A 19,821-nucleotide genomic window follows, 5' to 3' on the forward strand; every position below is an offset into this window, starting at 1 on the left:
AGGGTTTAGCGCCCTTCTCCTCTGATGTGTAACTAGCGAAGAGGCAAATTACATCATGAGGGAGATACATGAAGAGATCTGCGGTAATCACACCACCGCGTGATCTCTTGCCGACAAAGTTGTTTGTCAAGGGTACTACTGGCCCCTAATTCAAGAAGACACCTACAACTTTGTCAAAAGGTGTGACAAGTGCCAGCAGTTCACAAACATACCACGAGCTCCTTCCTACCAGCTGATAACCATGACCAGCCCTTGGCTATTCTCCATGTGGGGAATCGATCTCATCGATCCCATGCTAGTTGGTAAAAGGGGAGTAAAGTATGTTGTGGTCGCGGTGGATTACTTCACCAAGTGGGTCGAAGTAGAATCGTTAGCTGCGATCATGACCAGAAAGCTCAAGGATTTCATCTTCAAGAACATTATGTGCTGCTATGGGATTCCTCATACTCTTATCTCGGACAATGGCAAACAATTCGACAATGAGGAGTTCAAGCAGTTTTGCGACGAGTTGGGTATTCATAAAAAATTTGCCTTAGTTGCAAAGCCGCAAGCAAATGGTCAAGTTGAAGCTGTCAACAAAACCATCAAGCACACCCTGAAGGCAAAGCTTGGCGCAGCCAAGGGAAATTGGGCCGACGACCTCCCCGAAGTTCTATAGGCCTACAGGACAACTCCAAGAACCTTTACCTCAGAAACCACTTTTTCGCTAGCATATGGCTGCGAAGCGATGATCCCTGTGGAGGTAGGAACCGGTTCACTTTGGAGGGACCTGTACAACAAAGCCGACAATGAAGCGTTTATGCGCACAAGTCTTGGCCTAATTGAAGAACATCGCAGCAAGGCTCAGCTAAAGGTAGTAGCCTATCAGCAACGCGCAAAGAGGTTCTTCGACTCTAAGGTTAGGAGAAGAGACTTCTGGGTCAGCGACCTTGTTTTGAAGGAAGTTCTTCCCAGTACCAGAGAATCAAGTGTGGGAGTCTTAGGACTGAACTGGGAAGGCCCCTACCGCATTGCCAAAGTGATAAGACCGGGGACTTATCATCTCAAAAGGCTAAATGGTTTAAAAGTACCCCGAGCTTGGAATGCTGAACATCTCCGACCATATTATCAGTAATTCCGAACTCAGTTTTTCCTTGTAAAGATTTTATTTTTCGCAATCTTCGTAAATGTAAATAACAAGTATATTATCCTGTTCTTTTGTAATAATCCTCATGTAATTCTGCTCGTATAGACGTATTATAATTATGTTCGCATAGACTTGTTCTAATGTTATAAATGGTTAGAATGCGATCTCGTAGGGTACAGATTAAGTGCTCTAGAGATTAAGATGTATTTCATTAATAAGTACAGCTAACAAGACAAGATACCAAAAACAAATTACAATTATCGGCCCTGATTCTTGACTCTTGGAGGATCGACCTCGTCATCTCATGGCTGGTCGCCATCCGCCCGATCGGTTGTGGGTTCCTTAAGGGCGTGTCCCTAAGCATCTCTTTGATCAAATCCTCGGGCAGCCTCTACTGCTTCCTCATCCTCGCGCCGCGCCATGGAAATGAGAGTTTCCCGCTAATCCTCCGAGAGGTCGGACATATCAATCTGCTGATTCTTCAGTCGCAAGGCATAGATAGACTCGATTGCCCATTCAGCAGCTTTTGCCTCGATCTCCTCTGCTTGGTTCTGCATCTCTTCAGTTAGCGAAGTAATTTTTCCCTGACTCGCTTGGAGTTCGGCCTCAAGAGCCTGCCTTTGCTTCTCTGAGACCTCCTTCTCCTGCTCTACTCGTAAAGCCCGCTGAGAGGTCGTTTTGAGCTCCTGATCTTTCTCGTCGACTTCTCTGGAGAGCCTGGTTATAGTTCTCTGGAGTTCCTTTATCTCCTCCCCTTGCTTCTCAAGCTCGGCCTTTTGAAAATCCACCGTGCGAAGAGCCGCATCCCTTTCATTCAGGTACCGGACCATCGATTTAGTGGATAGCCTTTTTTCTATTTCGACGGCTTCCAAGTCCCGTTTAAGCTTCGTATTCTTTTCCTTCAGTGCGACCTCTCCCGCAGTAGCTCCTAGCCGAACCTTTTGCAGGGATAGTTGCATGGAGAACAGAGTCTGCGAACAAGAAGAATGTCAGTTTCCTACTAAGAACAAAAAGGCAGTCCTCATTGAGAACAATTCGTTTTACCTTGCCTATGTGCTGGATTGATGTGGACATCAGGTCCACATGGTCAGAACCCATGAACTCGAATACTTCCGCGAGTTCGCACTCCAGCAAGGCAAAGACTGCCAACTGCAAATGATTTGGTAGTTGTCCCATCGAGTCCAACACTAGAGTATCCTTGCCAGTACCCCCGACAGGAGTGTCGCCCACCGGCTCCTTACCCGACCTTTTTCTAGTGCTTGTGACCTTGCTTTGCCTTGCTCGGGATGCTCTCGAAGCATTGGGAATGCTTGGCTATGACCTCCCGGGCTGAACGCCTAGATCCTCCAGTTCAGACTCTGACTCTTCGACTCAAATTTGTCGCATCTTCCTGGGTCGCTGAGCCATTGTCTTTTGCTTCGGACGAGCAGTCGAGGGCTGGGAAGCACCCGTAGGTTGGATCAAGGAGCCCGCCCAAGGCTAGGGAGCCTCAGTAGGATGCGCAGACCCCGATGTTGCCCCTTCGGCTTGGTTGCTGCATACGAACGTTGTTAGTAAAAAAAAAAAAAAAAAAAAAAGTTCACTGCGCAATAAAAAAGGATCCAGTTAATGTAACTTACTCGATGGAGGCTCTAAGGTCGCGTCTACGTTGAAGAAGCCGTACCTCCACAGATTCGCGGTTGTCACGAGCAGCTTTGCATCGTGGCTCACTTCGAACAAGAAACGGAAGGCTACGATTCTATCTAGATCTGCGAGCAGCTCCAAACTGGTTGTTTTGTTAACTGTCAGAAAAATAAATAGTTCGTTAGTAAGAAAAACAAAGTCAATGAGCTCGTTAAGGGAAAAAAAACCTACTTGGGTCCTGGAAGCGGTAGAGGCCATCGTAACGAAAAAAGAAGAACTTCGTCTCATAAGCCCCCGCGTTGCTAGGGTAACTGTGTATCCCTACTACGATAGTAGGTCGCTTGGACAAGTAGTAGAAGTCCTTGTCCTTGCTCTTTTTTAGGATGTACGAGAAACTGAGTTCTACTACGGTTAGCTTGCCCAACCAGTTCTCGTGACATGTGATGTACATGGCAACCGCAATCATGTGCGCGTTTGGCATGAGTTACATCGGTGCGATCTCAAAATGATCCAAGACCAACCTGACAAAAGGGTGGAAAGGGATCAAGCCCCCACCCTTGAAGATTTCCTTGGAGATCGCGGCCAACCCACGTGACGGATGCCGAGCTGTGAGCGTCTTATCACAAAAAACATCCTCGCAGATACTGTATTGGTTTATCACCCTATCGAGCTCATCCTCAGTAAGTACCGAGAAGATCTCTTGGGTGGGACTCACAGGAACATCCTGCGTGGACGAACTGGTCCCTTCTTCGGATCTGGTCGTTGAGGGGTCCATTCTACTGCAGTCTGCAAAAGTGACAAGCAGGGCATCTTTTTAGCCCTCGTACACCATTTCGTACGATGATGTGGAAGAAAGCAAACACTTCCCCTCCTAAATCCCAGAAAAACCCTAACAGAATGATTCGAGCTGCCATTCATGGCTCGAACCCAGTAAGAACATTTCGTCTCCGATCAACTACTGGAAAACCAATCATTTATCAACTACTGGGAGTGAGAAATAAAAACAAAAAATGTTTCTTACCTCTTGGAGTATGAAGATGGATCCTTCTGCTTCAAATATCAGGTACGCGCTGGCTTGGTAGGCAAAGAATCCAAGTTTGCAAAAGTCTCTTGCTCTCTCTGAAAAGATGAGTGTGTTAACATTGCCTGAAACGAACCTGGGTTTTATAGCAAAAGAACTGGCACTTGGTTTTCCTGAAATCAAATGACGTTTGGGTGAAAAAATGTTCCTCCCTGTTGATCGCGACCACGTGTCGCTCATCCATAGGAACGGGTGACCGTCACGCTCCAAGAAAACCAAATCATCGTCCTTCTCCGTTGAAAAACCCAAACGATGGCACGATTCTCCTGCCGCATTAAATGCGCCCCAATCTGCATTTAATGCTCTAATGGAGTATATCGTTTCAGCATGTCACGCATTTAATGCGCATGGCTGGCATTAATTGTGCACAGGACATGCCTGTTAGAGCAGAAGGCGTTTCATTAAATGTATCAGTTACGAAAATGCAACAGGTAAAGTCTGAAGAGATCGTTACATAGAACACTCTTCATCTGGTCAGTCACGAAGCAACGTGACTCTTCCATTCTACCCCATTGGTCGCGAAGCGACATGACTCTCGATGAGTATTTAGTTCCGAAACAACCTAATCCCTTGTCTAGAAGAGAATTCCAAGTATAATCAGGCCGTGAACTTCGGAAAATCGAAATCAAAGCACTGGTACGGTCTAAGATCAGGTCGTTCATGTTTAAGCAAATATTATCGGGTCGCACGCGCACAAGCGCGGTCTCAACCTCTTTTCATATAGGTCGGAATCACCAAAGTTTCCTCGAAGGCATCTTGTCACGGCATGAATTATAGTTTTCAAGGTTTGATCCTTGAACCTTAAAAACTAGGGGAATGCCTGAAAAAGTAGAGCTGACGCAAGACCCAGTCAGATAAAAAGTCAGAGCTTAGTTAGGCCCGCATCCAGTTAGCTGAGGTAGCCACGTCATACAATGATAGGGGCGACATGCTTCTGTTAGACAGTGGGTGTGTGTCAGACCAGTCAGAAGCTATAGTGATTCCACGTGTCCAATCCCTGCACCAAATCACATAAATCACTCTAGAAAGTGGGCAATGGGACATAAAGAATGATTTGCGCGGATAATCCCACCAATTCACAAATTTAGTAATGATAACCTTAATTCATCCCACTATAAATTGAGAGCTCCTCTCTCATTTAAAGGATTAGCTAATCTCTCAAAAGAAAAATAGCAATCTCTCTCTTGTATAATCATTTGTAAGTCAGTCCGCTGAACGCGACCTGACCTTTACTATTAATACAAAATCAGTGGACGTAAGATTTGCTTTCTTAGCATCCGAACCACTTTAAACGCTGTTCCCTATTGTTTTTACTCATTCTTTCACCCGTGTGTGTCTTCTGGGCCAGCTCAGCATTTCACACGTGTATTTGGTTGGTGTCAAAATTACGCATCAACACTAGGATATGAAGAGGGGTCAATCCTGGTTCGTTGACATAGTTTGCCAAGCGTTTATACAAATGAATAATTTGAAATGCCAAATCTACATATCAAAGCAATAATAAAATAAAATCAGGTCGAATAAGTAATATTTGCATGGCAGAATAGAATTATTCAATTCAATTCATATATATATATATATATATCTTATCTATATATATATAATATATATATATATATATATATATATATATATATATATATATATATATATATATATATATAGGTCTGTATATACCGAAGTAGTCTCCAGAGATGGCAGAGTGAAGAATTGTATCGCCGTCGTTTTTTTCTACAATACTCATAGCCTGAGCTATTTGGATTGGAAATAATAATAGAATGGAGTCGAAGGAAGGCGTCTTTGTGACCATGAAGAGCAGCCAAGAAGAAAGGAGTCTCACCGTCATGGTTACGAGCACCAATCAACTCTAATGATGAGTCCTTGTTCGCCCAAGCTATGCATTCGCACATCTTTGCACTCCCCAGCGAAGCTGCAATATGAAGAGGGGTGTTCCCTCTGTCATCTTCAACTGCCAATGCTGGAAATCTTGCTTCAGCCTTGTCTATTTTTGAAGCTGTAGTCTTATGATGATCAGCTATTGTTGATTCATCCGTTTTGGTTGGGTGTTTAATGATAATATCCACAAGCTTTGCAACCTTTTGTTCTTGGACATCAGAAACAGCGATGTGTAATGCTGTCTGCTCTGACTTGGTGATCTTCTCCATGTGAACATTTGGATGACTCTGGTATATGTTAATAACGTCGTCCCAGTTACTTTTCATGGCAAATCTGAACAATTTTTTCTTAATATCATAATTTATATCATTTTTCGGCATTGGTGAACCCATTACTGCTCTTACTAGACTTTAAATTAAAGAGCTACGAAGATGAAGAAGAAGAAGAATTACAATATTGATTTGAAGTAGCAGCTGCCAAGTACTAGCGAGTATCATTTTTATTCTACAATCTTAGTTACTGTGCAATTGGAAAAAAAAAATTAAAAAATTAAAAAAATAAAAAGATAAAAAAATAAAGATAAAGATAAAAAAGAAGATTTTTGGTATATTTAAAAATTTGTGACTGAATAATATATTAAAAAAAAAAGATAATATAACTGAAGGAGTTGGTTTGTCAGTTAAAAAGATTTGCTCCATTTTTTGAGTTTCTAAGTTAACCCTTGAGGCCATTTACTATAATAACAATGTGACTTATCTGCTCTTTTGAGTTTGTAGGGTGTTCAATAGACCTTACGGGATTAGTTGAGATGTGTGCAAGTTAGCCGGATACCCCTGTTACCAAAAAAAAAAGGATAATATAAATAACATTTCGGCTTACTTGGTCATTTGGGTTTATATGATATTCAATGGACCCTTTTTTGCTTACCTAGTCCTTTGAGCTTGTAGGGTGTTTAATAGACCCTAGTGGATGAGTTGAGGTACGCGTAAGCTAGTCCGAACACCTCGATTACCCCAAAAAAAAAAAAAATAAATAAAAGAAAAAGAAGAAAGCATAATATAAAGTGATTAGTGGCCAAGATTTTTGGTATTGGACCCAGTAAATTAACTTGAGCTTGAAGCTAGTTATGTTCCATAATGTGAATCATGCATGCATATATAATGTAAGCTTTTCAATCTTTTTCAGATAGATTGTAATCTCTCTTTCGAAAAGAAAGCCATGTGGTATATTAACTTTAACATACATAAATATTAAAAAATACAGAAACTAAATTACAATATCTTTATTATTACAGAGAAGCCTTGTAAGAGTCAAAAAGGTATCTGTTTCTTTTCCTGCATGCACACTTTATCTTTATCGCTAATTGTTTCAATTTGACAACACAAACCCACTATATAGGCTTTAATAATCTCCTCTTCACCTTTGACCCACCACAGAAACCTATTGCTCTTGTTTTTTCAAGCAAAAAGCCAGGTAACACTATCCATCTTTCCCAGTTCAAGCTGGCAATAACATCATAGAGAAATTACCCATCCTCAATGACTTCTATAAAAAAAAAAAATTAAATTGTAGCGAAAAATAGTTAATGCAATACTTTAAATTTTAAAATAAACTTTTACCCTGTGAAAACCCATAATCGACGCCAAAGCTTCCACTAAGGCCGTATTCCAACGCTTGGCAACCACATATTAGGACCTTTATAGCTTGTTCAAGTCCGCGCACGCCATAATGCCCTCATCGTAGTCGTGTAATGCCCAAATCAACCTCTTCGAAGCTACTGAGACCAGATCCACTTCACATATTTCGAATGTGTAGATCTCTCAGAAAAATTTGGTGGGGGAAGGAAAAAGGGACAAGGATAAGGGAAAAGACGAGAAAAAACCCTGTGAGATTGACCTAAGCGATCAGGCGTTTGTTCGCTTCCTTGAGTTTTCGGATTCAATCTTGGACCACCTACCACGATAACATTGTTGTGTTCTTATTCTTTGGCTTATAGAGTGTTTAATGGACCTCGAAGATTAGTTACGGTGCTGCGTAAGCTGCCTAAACACCTTGGGTTACACACACACAAAAAAAAGGGGGGGGGGGGGGTGGGGGGGGGGGGGGAAGAAATATATATCCATTGAGTTTTTATTTAAAAAATTCCCTTTGGAGACACAAATTGAAAATCAAATACTATCTATCTATCTACCTTTCAAACTGCGAAACTAATGAAATGAAGTTAGTCCCATTTTAGAAACCACGGTTTATTTTAAATCACGAAATGTTTGAGGGTTTATAATTCACCTACAATATTTTGTATATGTTAGAAGTTACAAAATTCATTCTCCCAAGATTTCCGAAGTAAATATTAAAATCTCTCTATAGTGCTACTCTATATAGGATAAACTGTACATATCATAAAAAATATATTTCTAATTGGATAGTATAAATAAGAAACAAACTTTCATATTGTAATAAGTTTAATTTTTTTAATTCCCGTCTTAAAGGAAGTTGCCTCCACATAGTAATAATTATTTTTTATATGCAAAAAAAAAATAAAATATGTTATTTACATAAAGGTTTATGATGAACAAAAATTTATCTAAAGTTGTTTACGACATTATTTATGCTTTAAGGTGTTACCAATCTCTCAACTTGCGGTATATAATATTCGCTAGCATGGACATCTTCTGTTGAAGCCAAAATATTTCTAGCTTTTCAGCATCTTTGAGCTTCATGGCATGAAACTTTTTGCATTTCCGTCACTCTCCTCAGAATTATTTCATTTCTCTCTTGTCCTAATTGCACAGCATGATGTCTTCTTCATTAAAACATATACGCTTGTTGCTCCATTTGAATGATCGCAGGAAGCACATAATATCGTTATTAGTGTAGTAAGTTGTCGAATCTGATCACTTCAATTTTACAATGACTTTTCTATTCTCTTCATATCCACTTCAATTTGTAACTTGCATTCTACATCGACATCGGGGGTCCTAATTTTGCATGCTAAACATTGATATTGGTCCTGTGGCTCATACATTCAATTGACCATGCAGCAACTGCATTTACAATTCCACCAGGATACTTATCTTTCTGGTTCCAATAATGAACTTCTATCCGTTCAAAAGCAGCGATTAAGCGCTGCCGATAATAACCTTTAAATTTCTAATAATGCCTGCATCACATGGGTGGATTGGAAGTCTAGCTGGTGTAGAACAGAACAGTTGTGTGATGAAGTGGGGGGAGATTCTCCTTTTTTGCCATAGTATGTACAATTATCCAATTAGCAGACAGACATGTCTACTCAAACGCTATCAAACCACTTAAGCAATTCCTAAAAACAAAGAGTCATCTATGCATTTGAATTCGCTCGATACTTGCAATTGATAGTCATGGTTAACATTTTAAAGCATCGTTGGATTAGAAACTTACCGATGACCCAAGTGGAAGTTTGTCATAGCCGTCGCCGTTGCACACAAACATTGTACATCCTCTCTTGTTTTGCCTTTCGGCCCTCCAACTGCTTTGTTGCCAGAGAGTTATCGGCTTCTATTCGATGAAAATAAGCCAGTTTCATGCATTTATAATGTCCTTTCCAGCCCTTTGTCTATTCCTCTCTTATTGATGACAAACTAGCTTCATTTCCTCCATATTTTGAACCACTTTTCTCAAAATGAGGAAGGAATGAATACATGTCGTTGCTTGAACTTTTCTCACCACCATTTGAAAATCCAAACAAGGTAGCTTGGGGATCAGTTTTCCTTAGAAAATATCCTCTTTCTCTTTAAATTCACCCATTCATATTGACTGCTCTGTGGCCTCAAACCATTCAGAGAGGCAGACTCCATTGCTGGTACTTTACCATCTTTGAATGTTTTGTGTTTGTTCAACAATCCTTCTCTCTTAAAGAAGGTCAGCTGATCGTTTTGAGTGTCTTGATATTGCTGCTGTGATCCTTAAGACCAGATTATTCTAAACCCTTCACAAGATCTTTCTGCTTCCAACTAGGGTTTGATTCTTTCATTTTGCATACACTCAACACGAACACTTCGGTCAATGAGTTTCATGTATTAACTTTGGGTGCATGATTGATTTGCTAGAGGAAAGAACGGTATCACTAGAATTGGTGGAAAATTTTATTAAAAACTGATTGAATAAGTTGAAAAGACACCCTATTTATCAGTAGGCTAATCATAATTCTACTAGTAGAGTAAATGAGAAATCCTAATGCTACTACTAAAACAATATTGAAATCCTACAAATACTAAAACATGAATTGAATCCTAGTACTATCAAAACTGATTTAAAATAGGAAATCAGTAATATAAAGTAAAATAGTAAATCCAATCTATTAAACATAAATTATAATATAAGAAACAGAATAGTTAAAATTAAAAGCAATCCTAATACTCTAAAACATTAATTGAAGTCCTAATACATACTACAACATGAATTATACAATAAGAAATCAAAATAGTTTTTTGCAACTACCATTTAATTAAGTTCTAACCTACTTATAGTAATAAATTAGTTTGATCCCAACATTATGACTATAAGAGGTTTTATAGATGACCTATTCAAACTACATAATTACTTTTATTTCTCATTCTATCTACATAAATTTTAGATGTTAAAATCATAATAAAGAGGAATATTACTAATAATATGTAATTTTTAACGACTCACTAATGATTAATCATGAACAGGGGATGCTCTTATTATAAAACTATGAGGATTTTTGTTATTATATCATATCTCATGGATTATATTCATTAAACGATCATTCGTAATTACGATCGTATGTGCCTCGAATTACATTAAGGGCTGATTGTGATTGTTTTCCGATCCCTCCAACTCCATTATTAACAAAATCTTATTGAAGAGTCCAGGAATTTAGCTCATTAACTAGTAGGTCCTTCTTCAAATCTATACCACAACATAAACAGAGTGGGGGATGGGGATCCCTCCTCTGAAAGCCACTTAATGTTGTACAAAAGATTTTCCATAATTTAATTCTCCACATTGCTGTGCGCGGGTGAGCAACAGGTAGCAGGTAGAATCAGAACCTACGGATAGAATCAAACTGGAACCTACCTAGAACCGACCCGTGTGACGGCAGGTTTGGTTCCATTTTTTTTGGAACCGACATTATGCAGTTCCGTTCTGATTCCTATATGTGGAGGAACCAAACTGGAACCAAAATCGACACCTGAAAAAAAACCTGTAGCAGGTACCCCCGGCTGGAACCTACTTGGAACCTGCACATACCCTATTTTCGAACCCGAGTCGAATAAAATCTTGTTAAAAATGGGGGGCCATTGTAATTTTACATATAAAAAACTTTAAATGGAAAAGTTAAATTTTTACATACCCTATTAAATAATTTACAATTATACCTTTACATAAAACTCACATATAAAAACTTTAATATATTATATATATTAATATTAAAGTTTGATTAACTTAATGTATTTGGAATTAGACCAATTAAAAATGGTTTTAATGTTATTAGAAGTTATTTTTGAATAAATAGTATATTTGATTGAATAATAATACCATACTTAGTTATTTACTTCATTATCAAGCTCTAAGTGTATCATTACATATTTATATTATAGTTTCATTATCATTACTTAATTTCTAATTTATTAACATTACTTAGTATATTTAGTCATATTGCTTAGATTAAATAATTAGAAATTTAATTTTATACATTACATTATAGAATTATAGTATAATTACTTAATTAATTATAACATTACATTATAACCAAATGATATTAGTTCATTATAATTTTCTTATAACATTAGTACATACTTATTAAATGATTAGAATTTAATTAATTACAATAGTACATTAAGATTTATGATATTATTATTAATTTATTATAACATTACATTATAGTATCATCACATAATTATTATAATATTACTAATTAAATGATTACTTATTAATTATGATATATATTGAAACATTAGTACTTCCTACATTAGCACAATACTAATTACATAATTAGAAAATTAACTTATTATATTATTATTAAATATTTTATAAATTACGTAATTTATTCTAACATTACACACCAACTATTATTTTAGGTTTGGGTTTAGAGTTATACACTCCATTATAAACATTAGTACAATACTTAATTAATATTAAAATTTAATTAATTATAATATTACATTAAGACTCATAATATGATCCACGTAGTTGATTAACATTGTAATTAAAATGATTACTAATTAATATGACATTGATATATAAATATTAGTAATTGTTCACAATACTTAATTAATGATTAAAAATTTAATTAATTAAAACCTTACATTAATTCAATAATTACTTAATTAATTATACCATTATATTATTTATATCACTTAATTAATTATACATTACTAGTTAAATGTTATATTATAATTATCAAATTTATACATTCATTATAACCTTAGTAATTTATTACATTAGAAATATTTTATTTATTAAAATTAAAATTAATTTAATTATTATACATTACATTATAGATTTATAGTATGATTACTTAATTATTATAATATTTTATTATAAACTTAGTACAATACTTAATTAATGATTAAGAATTTAATTGTATTATTAAATAAAAAGATTTATAGTATGATTGTTTAATTAATTTATTTGTGTTTTGGTTTTGTTTGGGAATTTGATATGAATTGTGATGAATTGATTGATTCAATGTTGTATATAGATTAAGGATTTATGAGCCATTTGACACATGAATGAGTAATCACATTTTGTTTTAAAGTCTTTTTGTCATTTTTTAAACTAATACGGTATTGATTTTTTATAGGTACCGGGGAAAGAATCGGAAGTCCGAACCTAAAATTTAGGTTTCAGTTTCTTAAATTTAAGAACCTATACCGTGCGTTCCGGTTTCAATTCATTTTTTTTTGGAACTTCCGCTATAACGGTTCCGTTCCCTTGAAAATGTAGGGTATTTGGAACCGATGACCCCTTTGCATGATAGTAACCTATAACATTTACACATCATTTTTTTAATATTTATTTATTCTACCAATAATAGAAAACTTTTTTTTTAAACGTTATATTTAAAATTAATTTTAAAAATTTATAATTTATAACTCTACTAGGAGAATATATAATGAACCCTAGGATTATCAGTTTGTAGCAGTAGTAGGTACTAGGTACCATTGAATTTCCACCATAAATTTGGGGAACGCACTTCAATTGTGCAAGGGATTTTGTCACCTCAGTAATGAGACCATGGCGAAGTTTTCGGTACACAAACTTCTTCAGCTCATAATGTTTCGGAAAAATGTTTTGAATTTACAAGGAAAGTTGAAAATTATTATCAAATGTAAACTCTATTTTTTTTTTCTCTCTTATATCTTTATCATGAATGTGATTAGTAGTTATTAATTTAAATTTTCAGGTATCAACCTTCTTTCACAACCTCTAACGTTGTAACTTGTCATTAGTTCTCGCAAATGGTAGATGAACCCATTTTTGTGAGCTGAAGAGTGCGGTGCTTGTCGGGGTTTGGAGATTGGTTTATGGACCTCAACTTACTGTAAAATATTTATAATAATAATTAGTCATACTAGGTCTACATCTAATCTCATAACCTTCACGTAATAGTTCGTCATTGGTCAATTCGCAAAAATCTCACTTCTTGTATAGTCCTGATTACCTATTTACTAGCTAAATATGACACACGACTATATAAGAATGTGATAGAAAATTGTGCGAAAAGGTTGTGGAGTAGCATTATTGAAAAATATATCAATGGTGGTAAGAGTAATGTGGTATTATGTCGTGGTTTTCAATGACGTCAACATACAACCAACGTAAACTCTCGAATAGTACACTATGGTATAATAATAGATGATCAATGAACTCGGACATGCATGATTTTATCCTTTACTGACTCCACTGATCAGCTCTATGGAGCCAAAGAGGATTTTTCACAATCGTAGAAATTCATCATCACTACTGTCCAAATCACAAAATTTCTTCAAGAACGCCACCGTAATTCCACCAACACATCTCCTCATTGGATCCCTTGAACACTTTCCATTTGTGCACAAACACTTTGAATTACCCTGGAACCAAAATCCGCCGGACACATCTAACATGTCCTGTGGCCGTAATCTGTAGCAACAAAATGAGCTCGAGTAGATTTACAATCTGTTATAAAACTCCTCGTGGTTCTCCTTCCGGACGCGGACGCCACACACTTTGTTACGCCACCCAGTCCGGTTCCGATCACGGTGACGGGCATCGAGAGACAGAAGTTGAACGAGTCATAGGGAGGAGAGAGTGGGATTGAGTGCAGTGCATTTTGATGTCCCGGCGACGGGGTCTATGCCGATTATTGCTGAAAACTGAGGGACTACTTGGGGTTTTGGCGTATCCGAGTGCAGACCAAATGCTTTTTGTCCTCCTCGACTGTGGCCTGAAAGAACAAGATTGTCTAGGTTGGTTCACATTCTCCGGAAGAACTGATTGGAGCCTTGATAGCCAATTTGCAATCTGTCAGCATAGTCAACTTCGTGGTTTCCAGACGTTGGCAAGCAGCTGTATAACTGGAAATATCCAAATAATCTATATCAAATCTTAAAAACTGTAACATTTTACACCGACGCGGTCCGGCGTCAGCCCAGTGGAGACAGGCTCTGCCGCGCTACTAGCGCCAGATTTTATCTGTCCAACTCTCGACGTCATAGATGACATACATATGGATAGTTACTGTAATTCCTCGACGCAAATTTACTGCGTCGGGAATACCGTTACCTTGACGCCGCGACGTTAGATATTGAATTTATATGCTGAGCTACAAACATCGGGACCTAGCTTTGGTGTATTGAACCTTTTTGATAGGGAATATATATATATATATGGAAATTCATAATGAACAATTAGTTACCTGGGAGCTACAACTATGATCCATGGGAGCAATGTTGTTGAAGAGGTCAGAATAGCTTTTATTGCCAAGGGAGGTACCAGGAAAGAACAATATAACATCATAATTTTCCTGGTTCCGACGACAAACAATAACAATTGTTTAGGAGTGATTGAATTATTTGTGCTCATTTGTGGTGGTTGTTGGAGTATTACACTTCCTTTCACAAAGACCGGAATTGTTGTTGCTTCTGTTATTGAAACTGGTTTAGCTTCCACCACCGCCATTATTCTCTATGATCGATCTGATCTTTGTGGTGTTTTGTCTCAGAGAGCAGGAACAAATTTATAATTAAACGTATTTCTTGAGGGACTTCGGGACTATAACATTGTTCTAGTGTAGTGTGGTGGACTATCTTAATAATAATGTGTTGCATGTGAGAAAAATGGAGCTGAAATAATTACGCTGGCCATAACTTGGAGTATTCATTTAAATCATGGCAGAAATACATCTCTGGTTGAAGTATCTCAATTCGATCATCAGTTATGGTTACTTTCTTTGGTATCTGTCTCTCTTTCGTGCAACTAATAGTGATGAAAACGTGCCTCCTTTCTATGTCCTGTATTTTCTCTTCTTTGAAAAACTGTTTCTACAAAACTTGTATCAAACCATCTGCAAATCAAAAAACGGGTCCTTAGAGTTTCCATACCAATAATTTCATAAAAATAAATTATCTGGGCTCACATGATGGGATGATCATCATGCGTCCAACTACTATCAATAAATCATTAAAGTTTTAAGCAATTATCCTCGCCTACTTTTTTAAAGTTTTGTTGATGAGCAACCTTTTTTCAAGAGGGAACTTTAGTATCACTTATTCACTTCGTAATGTTTCGAAAAATGTTTAAATAATGATAATAAGCTGAAATGATCCTCATGTAACTCTCCGCCTTTAGGTATTTTGTCTGCATTTATGATAAATAAGAGAAAAATAAATAAATAATTAATTGATATATATATAAGTTTACTAGTTATGGCTCTTTGCTATACTGTAGCATGACAAAATTTACTTGTTTGAAAAACATTTAATTTTCTCCCAGTATGCTTACTGGACCAATCACGAAATTATCAAACGTTTTTTTCATCTTATGAGTAAAGACAAATTGCAATACACTAGGGTTGGCAAAAAATCCATGAAGCTATACAACCGTGAAGCCGTACGATATAGTACAATAGATTTTTAGTAAAAAAAAATAATTCGTTTGGTTTCTTTTTAAGAATGGCACGATACGATTTGGGTTTTTTTTTTTTTGGTTATTCGAACTTAATCGTACCATACTAAACCCTTTTTTTTTAAATTTTTTTAAATAGCCTTGAAATTGCCAAAATGAAAACCCTATAGAATATATAGATAAAAAAAAACCTTTAATATAAAAACCCTCAATCAAAACCTAAATCACAAAAAGTGTCTCTCAGTTTCCTTCCAACTTCGAGCTTAACGCACTGCGATTATTGTGAGACTGGACGAGATGAATCAACGTGTGTGGCTCTGTAGAGGTTGCGCTGTTTATCAACTGTCTTTTATTCCTTCTCCCATCCATCTCCCCCCGCAACTACCGAATTCAAATTCTTGTCCTATTTGCCTGCGCATGCCATTGAAAGTAACTTGAATATTGATACAAGATTTTGCTCTTGGAATTAAGTTGAATTCATCACATATGGAAATTTGATAGGCATACATGTTGGGTTGTCGATTACTTCATTATTATAGGCCACGTAGACAAATTTGGATTTCTTTACGTTATTAATTTTTTATTCGTTTTGAGTTTAGGAATAGAAATCCTTGTAATACTAGGTTTTAATCTTTAAACATAATATAAACACGTTTTCTCTTTGTAATGAGCGATAGCAATCAGAACACATTCATTTATTGTAATCGGAGAGGTGAGGTAATATTACAATATTTGATTCTTGTTAGACAATTCTATTAATTAGATGAACCAAAGTAAAATCACATGTACTCGCTTTCTTTCTTTTACGTTTGTAGTTTGTGTGTTTGTTATTTAAGTTTCGCACACCGCAAAGCTGTGCCAACAACCCACCGTGTATTATCATGGGACCATATACCCCAGCTGGTGTAATTAAAGTCCTTTGCACTACCGAGTGATTATACCATCCTTGATAAATAACTATAATTATTGTTTACACTGTTTAGTTTACCATTATGGATTATGCAGACTACAACACGCTGAAGAGAGCAATATCAATATTTAAAAAGGTGGGAAAGCCCCGGCCCAATCGGTCCTGGGACCGATCCTTTGGCCTTTGGGTGGACAATTTTTTTGTGTTGTAAAATGTCATTTCAATTCTTATTATTGCTAATTTTTATTAAATGGGGTTTTGGGATATTGTTATAGGGATTAAAAGGAAATCGGGGAGGAGGACCAGCCCTGGGCTTGGGCCTGGGCCTAGACCAGTTCCATGCCCGGCCTTGGAATCATGTGTGGCCGGAACCTGCCGTAATGACATCAGTTATCTGGTTGCTGAGTGCGTCGATCTGGCCTTTCCTGGCTAGATCAGCCCACATATGGCCATTGAAGATGGCCATATCTTGGTCGTCGTTTGGCCTCATTGTCGTTGATCTAGTCATCAACGGCTAGATCTGTGGCCGGATTTGGCAATTTCTAGCTAGATCCACGATGATCTAACCAGAAAGCAGATCAGTGCACTATTGACCAAATCCAACCGGTTGCGTTATTAGACAGATTCTGACCACCTTCTGGCGTTGGTGGCTGACTTACTGGCAATACGTGGTGGATGGGTGTTTTTGTTCATTTATAACTTTTACTGTTAGGGATGTTTAGTTAAATTACACAAACCTAGGGTTAAATATCTAAATATTTAAAAAATGCTATTAAAAAATATACAAACACTTCTTAAATACTACTTAACTGAACTTTTTCTAAAATATTATTCTAAAAATGTCAAATAGTGAACCAAACCCACGATAAGAATTGGCTTTCTCGACTGCCGGCCTGCCTCGTTAGGGTCTATCTTTCTAGTGGTGATAGTGATACTTCAATGATATATAATTTGGTTGAAGCTCCGAGGTGGCTACTACTGCTCTGAAGGCGGAAGGTTTAGTTGCTAGGTGTTTAACCTGAAAAGTGGGCTGACGCAAGACCCTCAGCATAAAAGTCAGAACTTAGGTAGGCCCACAGCCAGTCAGGGCAGTCACGTCATACAATACAGGGGCGGCATGCTTATGTCAGGGCAGTGGGTGCGTGTCGACCAGCCAGAGCTATAGCGATTTCACTTGTCCATCCCTGCACCAAATCGCGTAAATCACTCCAGAAGGTGGCAATGGGACATAAAGAAGATTTCCACAGATAATCCTACTAACTCACAGATTTAGTAATGATAACCTAATCCATCTTACTATAAATTGAGAGCTCCTCTCTCATTTAAAGGTTTAGCTATCTCTCAAAAGAAAAATGCAATCTCTCTCTTGTATAATCATTGGTAAATCAGCTCGCTGAATGCGACCTGATCTTTACTATTTAATACAAACATCGGGTAGGATTTGCTTCCTTAGCACTGAACCACTTTAACGCTGTTCCCTATTGTTTTTACTCATTCTTTCACCCGTGTGTTGCTCTAGGCTAGCCGCATTTCAACATGTGTATTTGGTTATGTCAAAATAATGCATCAACAGTTTGACGCTAGAGGGAGGCCTGTTAGTATTCGTCCTTCATCAGAGAATATCTACTACACCGGTCCTACAACACAAATAGCTTGCTGACTTAAACCTGAGCAAACCATCAGGGCGCTGAGGAGATAACTAATGCAGGAGGACACCTGTCTGGGGTACCTTTGGTTCCGCAAATATCACTAGGATGTCCCGTCAAGTTTACAACTTGACACTGCCATCGTGAGCTACCTGGAGAGTTCAACAATACTCTCCAACAGTCAAACAAAGGTTGGACCGTTTGGACCAGGGCGTGCCACTCGAATCAGTCGGAGCGGTGCATTGCCAAAACGCCTGCAGTCTGCGAAAGTGCGGCAAAGGGCGATAGCCCGTGCCGCGAGCACTGCAGCATGCCAAAGGAAGGGTAAGCAAGTGAGAAAAATGGGCCTAAAGGCTCCAAAGGGCGGTGAACACCGACCACGTCTAGAATAGAATACCCGTGGTGTTAAGACTCGGTGAAAAGTCATAGCCCGAGCCATCCCATGCCGCGTCGCATGAAAATCTTCATAAATGCTGGGAGGGGTGATTCTCATCACCGTCATAAAAGCAATCCTGATCATAGTCGTGCGAGAGGTTCCCACACTCCGCGGGGCGTTCATACACTGCGAAGGTCGTGAAATTCCTCGCACCATTCATCGCCATCAGAGGCTCAAGCCAGCATATGTCAAGAGCAGCCGAAACTGCGGGTCTAGTGTGAAGTGGAATCCACCTCCGGCTTTCCTCAATCACAATTGCGAGGGCAACTCACATGGGTGAAAGCATCCCCAAATAGCTCCGCTGCCTCAGATTGAGGAGCTATAGTAAGCTTTGATCAGCTAAAGCTCAACAAGAGCAAGGCAGGTCGCAGTAGCGTCTCCCTTTTCTTTGGCAGTATTACCCACACCACTCCCATCAATTTAATGCCCGATTGCTAGCGTTCGATGGAAATTCTAATCCGCAAGATCACTTGTATGAATTCAACGATCTGATGGAGCTTCACCAGTTTCAGATTTGGCAAAATGCCGTTGTTTGGCAGTTACTCTAACCTCTATGCCAAACGATGGTTCAGTTCGCTCCCAGCAGGATCGATCAGCCGTGGCCTCAAATGAGCGCGACATTCCTGAGCATTTCCAAACGAATCGAAAGTTCTCGATGCCTTTGAGCTACCTCAGCAATAGGCAAGAGAGGGATAATCCCTCCAATCATACATCGATAGATTCCACAGAGAACTTATAGGTAGCTCACACTCCCGAAGAGTCTATTCGGACTCTCATCATAACGGCAGTTCGCCTACAAACCGACCTATGGACCTACAAACCGACCTATGGAAATAGTTACAGGCTGAGGATGATGTTTCCCTCACCTGCTTTTTATAACCTTGCGGAGAAGTACCTCCGTATGAAAGTTCTGTGGCGGCGCTCTCACCGCCGCGACCCCGGCGCTAAAGGAAGTGCGCCTGGTCAAGGGGAAAGTAGGAGAGTTGATCG

The 19,821-nt window shown here is 38.2% G+C and overlaps 2 protein-coding genes across 2 annotated transcripts; both read right to left on the minus strand.

Annotated features, from left to right (window-relative positions):
- Positions 1–1,566: 1,566 nt before the first annotated feature.
- Positions 1,567–2,302, minus strand: LOC116145836 (plasminogen-binding group A streptococcal M-like protein PAM). The gene is made up of 2 exons (XM_031431268.1): positions 2,171–2,302; positions 1,567–2,097 (listed from the first exon to the last, which is right to left on the minus strand). Exons 1-2 carry the CDS (start codon positions 2,300–2,302, stop codon positions 1,567–1,569), a joined length of 663 nt encoding a protein of 220 aa, XP_031287128.1.
- A 2,401-nt stretch (positions 2,303–4,703) lies between these two features.
- Positions 4,704–6,118, minus strand: LOC116145837. The gene is made up of 2 exons (XM_031431269.1): positions 5,508–6,118; positions 4,704–4,827 (listed from the first exon to the last, which is right to left on the minus strand). The coding sequence occupies exons 1-2, from the start codon at positions 6,116–6,118 to the stop codon at positions 4,704–4,706; spliced, it is 735 nt and encodes a 244-aa protein (XP_031287129.1).
- Positions 6,119–19,821: the final 13,703 nt, after the last annotated feature.

The sequence above is a fragment of the Pistacia vera genome, unplaced genomic scaffold (genome assembly GCF_008641045.1).
Source record: "Pistacia vera cultivar Batoury unplaced genomic scaffold, PisVer_v2 Contig468, whole genome shotgun sequence".
Taxonomy (NCBI): Eukaryota; Viridiplantae; Streptophyta; class Magnoliopsida; order Sapindales; family Anacardiaceae; genus Pistacia; species Pistacia vera.

What these genes read in the sequence shown, in the direction of transcription:
- LOC116145836 (XM_031431268.1), bottom strand. Translation starts at nt 2,302, where the DNA reads ATGGGACAACTACCAAATCATTTGCAGTTGGCAGTCTTTGCCTTGCTG. An exon ending in CAATCCAGCACATAGGCAAG is followed by an intron (nt 2,098 to 2,170) that starts GTAAAACGAATT and finishes TCTTGTTCGCAG; the next exon opens with ACTCTGTTCTCCATGCAACT.
- LOC116145837 (XM_031431269.1), bottom strand. Translation starts at nt 6,118, where the DNA reads ATGGGTTCACCAATGCCGAAAAATGATATAAATTATGATATTAAGAAA. An exon ending in CATCTCTGGAGACTACTTCG is followed by an intron (nt 4,828 to 5,507) that starts GTATATACAGAC and finishes GATTTGGTGCAG; the next exon opens with GGATTGGACACGTGGAATCA.